General features: G+C 31.1%; 2 protein-coding genes across 3 annotated transcripts; one reads left to right on the top strand and one right to left on the bottom strand.

The window, feature by feature from the left end:
* Positions 1–182: 182 nt before the first annotated feature.
* On the bottom strand, positions 183–4,357 carry LOC105148673 (transmembrane protein 115). The gene is made up of 4 exons (XM_011060533.2): positions 3,907–4,357; positions 2,829–3,084; positions 2,564–2,740; positions 183–2,441 (listed from the first exon to the last, which is right to left on the bottom strand). The coding sequence occupies exons 1-4, from the start codon at positions 4,355–4,357 to the stop codon at positions 2,228–2,230; spliced, it is 1,098 nt and encodes a 365-aa protein (XP_011058835.1). The 3' UTR covers positions 183–2,227.
* Positions 4,358–4,540: 183 nt separating this feature from the next.
* On the top strand, positions 4,541–10,402 carry LOC105148671 (uncharacterized). 2 transcript variants are annotated; one of them, XR_015547078.1, is made up of 3 exons: positions 4,541–4,679; positions 7,796–8,096; positions 8,921–9,038. XR_015547078.1 is itself a non-coding variant. In XM_011060531.2 (3 exons), the coding sequence occupies exons 2-3, from the start codon at positions 8,071–8,073 to the stop codon at positions 9,718–9,720; spliced, it is 816 nt and encodes a 271-aa protein (XP_011058833.2). In that variant the 5' UTR covers positions 4,541–4,679; positions 7,796–8,070; the 3' UTR covers positions 9,721–10,402. The 2 variants fall into 2 exon arrangements, 1 of the variants encoding a protein (XP_011058833.2); XM_011060531.2 differs by having other exon boundaries at positions 8,931–10,402.
* Positions 10,403–11,318: the final 916 nt, after the last annotated feature.

The following is an 11,318-nucleotide window of genomic DNA, read 5'->3' as shown; positions in this document are numbered from 1 at the left end:
TATATTTGGTACAAGACATTATAATAATGAGATTATATCCCTTGATAAAAGATTTATGAATTTTTAATTATTCTAATATTTGGAATATATTTACAAATATTAAGGATTTCCTGAATCTCCTACTCTTTTCCTTTCGACCATATTGGTTTTAAAATGTATTGGTAATGAAGTAAATACAGATATTTTATCGGTAGAATTTAATATTGTACAGATTGTAACGATTGTAACTTATGTACAAAATTGATATACATATATATATATATATATATAATATATATATGTATATACGTATATTTATGTGTGTGTATGTGTGTATATAACATGTACATATGCATGTAATAATTACATTAAATTCTTAAAACAGGCTTCTTCAACAAATACATCATTCACACTCAATGAATTTTGGCCTTCCATTTTTCAGACATAGTGTAATAAATATCATTTGACTAAATACTCAATAAAAGTACTTAAAAGATTTGTCAATATCATTGCGTTAAATAGATGACCAAAATTGCTCAGAACACACAATTACATACTTCCAAAATTTTATTCTCATCATACATAAAAATAACTCTTGATATCATTCCATTATGTATAATGATTATACATAGCGATATCGCTATATATAATCATTTCCCCTTTTTAATATCTTGTTCCCTTTACGTTTTACATCAATCTTTATTATATTTACAAATTCGTCTGTGTATCGTGAAATTTTATATACAAGATATATATCTCATTATAATTATTATTAAAACTATCTTCCATTTCCACGTAATACCGTTTATGTATATACGAATGAATATAATAAATGAAAAATGTTAATACATTTTACAACATTAAATACGCATTTACATAAAATTAACGATCCTGTACAAAATAAAGTTATGCAATCTAAATTGGAATTTTTATACATCTTCATGTATAAAATCATTTAGAAATTAAAAACCAAATAGAACTGATAATAGTAAATTAATGTTATATTCTATGTTGATTATAATGATTTAGAACAATTTGTTGAAAAAATATATATTTATGTTTTACTTGAAATGTAAATGTGCAGAACTTTTTCTGCATGACTTCATAACTAGCTGATTTCAATATATGTATATATGTATAAGTTAACATCGAGATTCGCATCTCTCTCTCTTTCATCTCTTTCCCCATCTCTTTCGCATTTTTAATTAGTACAAAATTTATTTTTAAATAAAATGAAATCTGTTCACTTTCTTCAATGTTTTTTTAACAGAATTATGTCGCTATGTATATGCACTGAAAGCATCTTTACACGTTACTATTTAATTATAATTGGATTTTTGAAACAGTGCGCTTTAATCATATGGCACTATTAACTTGTAAGGTCACCTTTTTATGGAAATATTAAATTTTTATGTCATTTTTATACAATCTAGTATAACAAAGAATTGTTTCATTTCTTGAAAAATAGCATCATAAGATATAAATATTGATTTCTCTCAAATGCAAAAAAATCTTCTGAACTTATACTTTTTTTAAACTGGCATTAATATGGCATGATAATCAATAAGGAGTGATCCCATAATTTATTGCGATATTTTATAGCAAAAGTTATTTTTTTAATTATTAGTACAGACAAATAAATATTATATAAAAATAAAATCACAGAAATATGACATATTTCTACTTATCATGTAATTTGATTTCTCATAAATGGCAGTATATTAATTTCTTTTTAATCAGGAAAGGTTTTCATAATTAATTTATTGTGAAAATCAACTCTTTGCTATATAGGAATAATGAAAGATTGAAACTTGCAACTTACATTGCATAAGAATGGTAATTAGCAATTACTAGGCATTAAAGTCTTAAGAGATTTTTAAGTTTCAAAAACTATATGAGCTATTCAATGTGGAAATTTTCTATAATATTCCATTATGTTTAAACATATGAATATTATAAGAATAAATGAGAATTTCTGTGTATAATAAGTACTCTTAATGAATTTAATCATACGTATTATTATTAATTTTCATAAAATTTAAATGTATTTACACCATAAAAAGAATGGTAAATTTTAGTTTGATTTAAATTATATTGCAGTGATAACAAATTCTATTTATATATACGCGATTTGCACCCATTATTGAATATAGCCATATTATAAGCCTGCGCCTTACATTCATGATTACTCTTTAGAAGCTTTTCAGTGTAATTTATAAATCTATTGAAATCAGTCAGTCTCGTGTAATCACGTACTGCTACTGGAAGGATGATGTTGATTATGTATATTGACACTGACTTGTGGAATGAGTGGAGATGCGAGTGGTTTGGGTGTAGTGGATTCAGGTATCGGTATGGAAACCGCGGGAGGCACTGGGGAGTGTTTCTTAGTCCTGTCCGGTTGCCAAGGTTTCGCGTGATCTCTGCTTAGTCTTTCGCTTAACGCTTTCAATGCTATTTGCCTGCAAAATAGATATCGATCGGAAAGATAAGAATACTATGTATGACAAAATATGTAATGACAAAATATTTACTCAGTTGAAAATTGAGTTTCAGCATTTGTATTTTTATCGTAACTACTCACCGGCGTCGCTCACTGTCATGAGGATCAATACCAGGAAGATTAATAACTAAGCCAGGTGGTGTGTTGGACATATCAAATCTTCTAACTATTTTTCGGCACAATCCAATACGCACAAAAAACCCATGTATAGTGTTACTCACTACTGCTATCGGTGGTTGTAAAACATTTGGAAAGAAACTGCAAAGAGAGTTCCAAGTAAGACAATCATCGGATTCAATTTTTTCATTGATCCTAGAAACTAATCAAAATTACAGAAAAATTTTACCTCGCAAATGTAAAATTGTCTGCCATATCACCTCGGGTACCATTATTGTGTTTTTGATAAAACCTCAGGTATATCCAAGATATTAATAATCCACTGAGAAACATGGTAGGATGAGTACCTTCTAGTAACCCAACGAGCCACAATGTCAATCCCACAATCCATACCATTAAGGGTATATTTCTATTTGTGATCTTCCCAATGGGTGTCTTGATTAAGATATGATCTGGCATTATTTGCTTCACTGCTACTGCAACTCCTGTAGAATAAAGTAATTATTTCTATTTAAAGCTGTATCAAGATACATTTCCATGAAATTCCCTTAAGAAAAATATTTTTAAAAAGGGCATATTTAATTCAGGGAATTTGTATTTATTAGTAGTAAAAATAGTCCAAAATAAAATTTTATCTATAACACTATAAATTAATCTTTAGAGAGGATAAGATCTATTTTTAAAATCTTACAACTTTTCCTTAAGTAAGATTTGTTATAATTATAACTATTTCATTTGTATTTCTTTTATGGAAATATGATATTTTTTCAGTGTTACAATACTATAATGGCTTTTCGACCTGTAAAGATTAATCAACAAAAGCTCTGTTCTGTGATTATACAATCATAAGTATAAAGATCTTCAAAATACTGCATTAAAACTTTCTATCTTACTTTCATCAAATTTTAAATATACATCTATTTCATTTTAAGCGTACATAAATATATATCTATTTTGTTTAGAGCAAACATAGAACAACACAGTGAATCATTTCATTCTTGTTTAACATTGGCAAACATACAACAAGAATGGATTCACTGTATTAAATTGTATCCTTGTATGCTAGAAATCGCATAGGTAACTCAAGTAACTCAAGGTAAGGTGACAAGGTAAAAGTGACTAATAAAATATTTTAAAAATGTTGTAAAAATAGATATTTTTCAGTAAAACTATTTTCTAATTTATTTTTTGTTAAATGTGAAACATTTACGTCAATTTATGTGTTTTGTACTTCTGGCAATGGACAAGCAAAGCAATGAACCAAGTCGATTAGAATGTTCATGCAATCAATTGTAAAAGGAAAGTACCTGCGATGTAGCCGGTCAAACCATGTATGTGTATACTGAAGAGCATGTCCGGGTTGTTGGTGCACATGTAGAGGAACAGATAGAAGAGCGCTGAGAGCACTGCGACCCCGAAGTTGACGATGGCGAAGAATGTCATCATCTCGAAGGCGCCCCACAAGGGCTCGATCAACTTGCCACATAAACCGACGGTCACGACGTCCACGCACACCTCCCAGAAGTGTATCTCGAGGAAGCAAAAGGTGAAGGCCGTCCAGAACCAGAAGACCGGCGGCAGCAGGTAACCTGGCGTCACGCTCAGGATGCGTATCGCCTCCTCGGAGAAGGACAGGCAATACGAGAACAGCACCACCACGCAGATGGATTTGACGCTGGTGCTGGTATTACCGAGCAGGGCCGCAGCCTGTTGCCTTAAGTAGGGAATATTCCTACCCAGGCCCTTTATCGCCGCCATCACCGCGAGCAAACCTAACCTCTCTTTCCTCGCGTTTCCCCCCTCGGAGAGAGGAAAAACTGCCTACTCAACCTGCTGCCACTCCACCGCTCGCCATCTGACGTTGGCGGTTGGCTGCGCGCGATATCGATCATTCGAGATCCATTACTATCGAAATCGAGCGTGAAAGAGAGAGAGAGAATACACGAGTCGAAAGCTCACAAAAATTGTAATTCTAGCGGTCGCTATGATTTATGTTTTATTTTTCGTACAGAAAAACGAGATCATTGATACTTAACCGTCCAAAATTCGAGATCTACGCGGAAGACATCGAATAAAATCGGTAAGTTTTCTGATTATACAATTTTGAACGCTGATTATGCAAATTTTGAGCGCTGATTTTGCGCTATCAACTTAATTTAATTAAATACGTCTTTAGAATTATTATTGTAAAAGAATGAATATTATGTATATTTTAACGCAAACACATTGCACACATATCAAATATTTTTTATCAAAAATTGTATAATATATATAAGTAATGTTATAAAAGATAAACTTTATATATGCACGTGTGAAAGTGCGTATGTATGTGTGTGTATGTGTAACCTCAAATCTTATAACCTCCGTCTGCAGTTTGAGTCTTTTTTGTCCAACTTTATACAATATATCTAAAAATTATCTTGATTGCAGCAAACGTAATATGATTACTACATTTGCAATATGTTACTACATATTTCTGAAATATTGCAATAATCTGTGCTATTTGGAGAGTCCAAGATTTTTACTGTTCTAAATCTTTAACAAATATAGAAAAGTTTAGGATTACTTTTTTAACAATTCTATTATATTACCAAATGTTTTTTAATAATTAGATAGATTTTAGAAAAAGGAACAACATTCTCTCCTTTATTTCGGGAAAATTTCAGAGAGGGTGAAATTTTACTTGTGCCAAAAATGTCTTGATTAGAGATAGAGAGTTAATTTTAAATAAAAATAACTTTATTTGTAATTAATTAATATATATTTTATATATAATACAATTATAAAATATATATTAATTATAAAATATATATTAATTAATTACAAACAGAATATAAAATTGTATTTATTAATTTTATATGTATATTCATGTTTATATATAATAAAATTACAAATAATGAAACTATAATATACCTTGTTACTGCAATTACAAATATGATACTTGATTTGAAATACGTCATGTTCGTTTACTGATAATTGCTAATTAATTTATCACCAATTGCGATAAATATTTATTTGGCCACATTTCACATATATTGTCATTATCAGATGATTTGATGATGAAAGAATGGTTTCCTGATTTCGGCAGATATATTCTGCTCTTGCATGCACTGTTAATAAATACAATGAATGCAAATGAAAAATTGTATTATTTGACTCACAAAAAGTATAGTCGAGAAATTTATCTCCTGAGATCAGAAACACGCGAAACTCTTATATAGGTCTTAATGTATTCATTGTATAAAATCCTAATTAATGTTTATTTTTTACAAATAAGACTTTTATAACAATTTTTTCCTGTATGTTTATTTCTTGCACTCACTGTGCCCTAATCATATTCTATTTCTATTGTATATTTTTTTTCTGTAAAATAGATTCAAGAAGTAACATTCATATAATAATTTGATAATTATATTATTATATCGCTGTCTGGTTTAATGTTTGAGAATATATGTGACCGCTCGTAGGTAAATGTCGGAAGCTGTTCTACATCCGTAGAGTGGCGACTCGCGGCGGAGTTGTTTCTTTCGCAAAAAATATTACGCTCATTATTTTCTCGCCTCGTTAATCATGGATTCGTCGATTTTCTCCCATAAGTTACCGCCATCTCGAACTGCGTTCCCGCGTAAACGACAGTAAATTTAAATTCGCGAATCATTAAGGGTGTGTTTCTTTTCATGATGCACATAATGTATGATTTAAAACTTATTCTACAATATGCTCTTTATTTCTTGTTTTGCCTTTTACTTCATCTTTGCGATCGTTCTATTAACAACTGTATTTCTTGCCACGTATTTCTTGTTTCTTCTAAAGTTCGTTAATAAATTTTATTTCGAATGACAGAAAATGAAAAATGAGATGAGAGGCAAAAAAACAAGGTATAAAAAATAAAAAAACAGAAAAAAAGCACATTGAGACTTTATCCTTCTTCATAATCAGGGAATGGAAATAATATGTTATTTGTAATACTTTTTTTTTATACTGATAAAGTTATTTCTTTTTTTTTTTAGAACTATAACAGTACCGTAGTTACATTTTTTTGATAACGGTAATGGATTTTACAATTACATTTATCGTTATATCATAAAATATTTTTTATATTTTGAACATATTTATCACATAATTTTTTATACTTATATTTAATTTATCTTCAATCTTTGGTCCTCTGCTTAAAAAGTCCAATAGAATTAAGTAAGAAAAAACTATCTGATTAAATTGTATTTTTAATTCGTAAATTTCAAATTATTTATCTAAAATATTTGACATTTCTGTTTTTATCATATCATGTAGCTTAGATATAATTTCTAATTAATTTTTATCTGGTCGATCTTCCGCATTCACATTGCATTCACATCGGATCCGCAATATATTAATTAATTTTATATACTAGATTATTTGTGCCTCATCACTTTGATCGAATAATCAAGTATGAAAATACAAGTTATAGTTCAATGTAATTTAGATGAAATATTTCATAATTTATACACATACGTAGAATTTAAATTATAGGAAAAGAAGAGTATCTATTATTCAGAACAAAAATATAAATAGGAATAACTAATGTTTTTTCAAGTTTCATCTTGATTGTAGTAATTGTTTGATAACTGCAGTAACTGTTAACATCCAAATTCAGAAAACTCAGTTGATTGTATGCACAAGTTAAATTAAAATCTCTTAAAAATATAAGAAATATATTAGGTGTTGGAATTAATTCGTAGCGTTTTACAAGTGATGGGAAGTACTTTCATTAATGTATTTTTTAATGCTCATGTGAAATAAATAACATTCTTTCATTAAAAAACGCTACGAATTAATTCCAACACCTAATATATTATTCAAATCCACATAATTTAAAATTAAAAAGAAATATATTAACTAATTTATTTATAAATATATTATTTATCTTTGAATTTTATCCAAAGTTTTTAACCATTATAATTTTACTTTTTAATTTATTATTGTAATTTGAGGCTGATGAAAATTTAGTATAGTCGGAACGTTCCTCAAGCATTGTATATAAATCATGTATATAAACTAGTTTAAATCTTTCCAAGACAATTTGATAAACTAGTTTAATTTTAGATCTGTTTTAACCTTTAAAACCTGCTCGATTTGACCTTCTTAATCTGTTTATAAAACTATTCTTTTGGCAAATTAATCTATGTAAAGTAAAATAAAATGACTTTTTATGCGTAGGCCGTTTAATTATCAACCATTTACGAGGCAAAAGCTATGTCGACTTTAAATCTGTCCATCTGCGGAGTCACTTCCAGCTGCCAAGAACAATAACGTGAACAGTTCTGCGAGGTAATTAACAAGAATTATCCGGTATCTTTCGGAAATCGGAGTAGATCAATTGAAAGCGTCTCAAGAAAATTTGGAGTAAATTGATTCCTGTGGAGGACAGCGGCGACGAAAATAATCACAGAATGACGCATTAATTAAAGTAAAACACGGATTTCACCAGAGGAATGAGCAGTCCTCGAAATCAATTGAGGTAAAATGTTAAGTGTGTAATCTTAATTATCTCAGGATATTTAATATGTATTTAAATTGACTGAATATATGTTTTATTAATTAGAAATATTCATGATAATTGAATTAGGATTATAAATTGTGAGATATTCTATAGCATTGAACATAGTTTTTAATAAAAACGAATATAGTCTTACAAGTATAAAGCAGCTTCATATTTTGCATTTTACTTTTTTTGGAAAAGGCGGTAATAAATGCCAAAGAAGAATTAAATAAAAAAATTAAAATTGTTATAAAAATAAATATCATTTTTCAATAAAATTGTTTTTCAATTTATTTTTTATTAGATATGTAACGTTTACATCACTTTGTGGGGATGCTTTATATTTATATTATAGCTGGGTAAATTTGTGTTAAACATTTAGATAATAAAAAGAGCAAAATTAAATTAAAGGACAATCATTGAAATTATTAATTAGAAATAAATATTTTTTAATAAAACTATAAAAAAATTTTTTTGTTACACATGAAATGTTTACGTTCAAATTGTTCTCCAAGACTATATTTTTATTTCTTAAATAAAACTCTAATTTGCATTGAGCACGATATAGAAAAAAGAATAAAAAAGCCAGAGAACATGTTTAAAGGTGTTCTCGTTATCGTTTTATTTTTCATGTATCAACTCTTTCGATGCTGTTTCATTTATATATCACGTTGCGAGAATAATTTTAATCGATCGCGTCTGATTGTCATTCACACCTGTACATAGTATCTATATACGTAACTGCTTGCATCACAATCGTGGTGAGCGGCCAAATGAGATAGAATTGAGGATTGTGAGCACAGATATTTCTAGTACCACGGGCGAGGAAAGGACGAGGGTGATTGTATCCGCCTGCGAGTCTTCTTCCTCTTGCCGCGAGTCTAGAACCGCTGCCATTGATACTTCGGATATCGCGCCTTCGTCGAGACGGAAGTGCTTGTGTCCATCGCGGCCATTAACAGCAAATCGCTGCGCGCCGTTTCGCAGACGGGTCTCCTTCAGCGACGCCACTGTCATTGGGACCGACGGCGATGATGATCGTTGTCGCCGCACGATGCAGGATGACGATCTAACGAGCAGATGTCGCAACGACGAGAGAGAAATCGAGAGCAAGGAGCGAGAGACGTTTTACGACATTTGGAAGGCGGACGACTCATTAACCGGCAGGAGCGACGACGGATACTCGGAAAATACACCGAGAATCAACAATTACGCGAAGATCCGCTGTAGAGTATCGGATCGCACTTTCAACAACAACAAAAGCCAGCGTTCGCAGTCAGAAAATATCAACGAGCAGACAGTCGAGAGGGATGAACACACGCGGGGAGAATGGACCGGTAACGGTGACGTCCGTCCGACGGATCGCATTGCTGGAAATAAAGGAAGAAACGATGAAGATGATACCATGTGGAATGAGAATCTATCAAACTCCAGTCACAAGAACGTAGACTCGATCGGCCGTAATGAGTATCGCATGCGAGGAGGCTGCGGTGGATGCTGCTGTGAAGCACGCGAAAAGTGGGTGAAATATCATTGTTATACTAAGACGTCGACATTTCGATGTTTATTATCTATAATTTCTCTGCAAACTATGCGAGGTTAATACTGTTAGTAAAAAAAGAATGATTAGTCAATGATTAGTTAGATTGAACTTGCACATTATCTAGCATTTGTAAAAGAATTTACAACACACACACACACACACACACACATACACACACACACACACATACTTGTCTTTAATCCTCCGGATGCCAAAATCTGTAATAAAATTACTGACACCGGATCTGTAAGATTCATTTAATTTATATTAATTAAAATTAATGAATTCTAACCTTAATCCTTAACATTAATGAATCCTTTGAGGACGAGAACTTTTTAACATAGAAATTTAAAAAGAAATCTTATTTTCTAAAGATTTCTGAAATTAAGACTGATTCGATTGTGGCCTCAGAATTCTAAAATCCGAATTTAAAACATAATCTGATTATTGTAAAGTGACGTAACTTGTATGAAACAGAATGAATACTTAGCATATTTTCATAAGAATAATCCAAATCAAAGATATAACATAAAGAAAATTAAATTGTTTGACATTTTTAACAAAGATTTATAATTGAGTGGATCCAATAGACCTATATATCATCAGCTCTGGAGGATTAATGACCATATTGAAAGTATTCAAGTAAAATGCATTGAATATTATTATAAAGATTTTTCTTAAGCCTTAATTTAAAAAATCGAGATACTGATTGATAATACAACATTTCCACGCGGTGTTGCGTCTGGAGGAGTTCACAGGGTTACGGTTGCTGTTGCGGAAGACTCGTACCGGCGCCGAATGAATCATGCGCACCTAGTTCGGACAGAGTCAAGACAGTATGCGTTATGCCATCGCGTTCCTGTTGTTGTCGTCCCCGAGTCTGCAGGAAGTCGGCCAGGTGCGAGCCATCTCCGTGCACAACGACTATCCGAAGTTGCGGCGGTGGTAGATGTTGCGGCGGCTGCGGGAAACCCGGTCAGATTTGCACATCGTCGCCGAGGATCTGCAACTCGCCGGCTCATTCCTCGCGCGGGAGATCGCCTTGCGCTTCGCGTTGTCCACCGCAGCCCTCTTGCTCAATCAGTGGCCGCAGAAGCTTCTGCAGTGAACCCAACAACTGTAGAAAGTATCTACATGTCGTACTCTTTAAATTTTTTATAATGGAATCTCATTCTGAAGAATGAAAATTAAGCCAGTCTTGAAAAGAGTTAATTTTCAATCTTTAAGAATGAGATTTCACTCTTTACAATGAAATTTACTCTAAAGTTTTAGAAAGTAGGCTTCTATAGGAAAACGTGATATAATTTTGAATATGGTACAATTCTGAATAAAATTTAAATATAATTTTCTTAGTTTGATTTTTTCCTGTTTAATATACCTTTTAGTAGATACTTTTCACATATAATCAGAGATCGCGATTACTAAACTTGAATCTCAAAATTTGATTTAAATCTTATTTCGTTTAAAATTGTATCATATTCAAAGCTTACCACTTCATCCTATAGGATGTTTCAGAATATCCCTTTTCAATCGTTTCTCCCAACTTAATTTGGAATTAAATTTTTTTTTACTTTGTAGTACTTTTATGTCGTAATTTAAGTCGTAATTTGTTGGATGATGATAAAAATTGAAGGAAAAAAACAAAAAAGTTTAAGTGT

Source organism: Acromyrmex echinatior, chromosome 13, assembly GCF_024713525.1.
Source record: "Acromyrmex echinatior isolate Ae372 chromosome 13, ASM2471352v2, whole genome shotgun sequence".
Taxonomy (NCBI): domain Eukaryota; kingdom Metazoa; phylum Arthropoda; class Insecta; order Hymenoptera; family Formicidae; genus Acromyrmex; species Acromyrmex echinatior.
This window is presented reverse-complemented; position numbering and strand designations above follow the sequence as displayed.

Bases quoted from the DNA above. Each gene is read 5' to 3' on its own strand.
- LOC105148673 (XM_011060533.2), bottom strand. From the start codon at position 4,357: ATGGCGGCGATAAAGGGCCTGGGTAGGAATATTCCCTACTTAAGGCAA. The intron at 3,085-3,906 runs GTACTTTCCTTT...TTTATTCTACAG, and splicing joins TTTGACCGGCTACATCGCAG to GAGTTGCAGTAGCAGTGAAG. The intron at 2,741-2,828 runs GTAAAATTTTTC...CTCTCTTTGCAG, and splicing joins GACAATTTTACATTTGCGAG to TTTCTTTCCAAATGTTTTAC.
- LOC105148671 (XM_011060531.2), top strand. From the start codon at position 8,071: ATGAGCAGTCCTCGAAATCAATTGAG. The intron at 8,097-8,930 runs GTAAAATGTTAA...AGATATTTCTAG, and splicing joins AGTCCTCGAAATCAATTGAG to TACCACGGGCGAGGAAAGGA.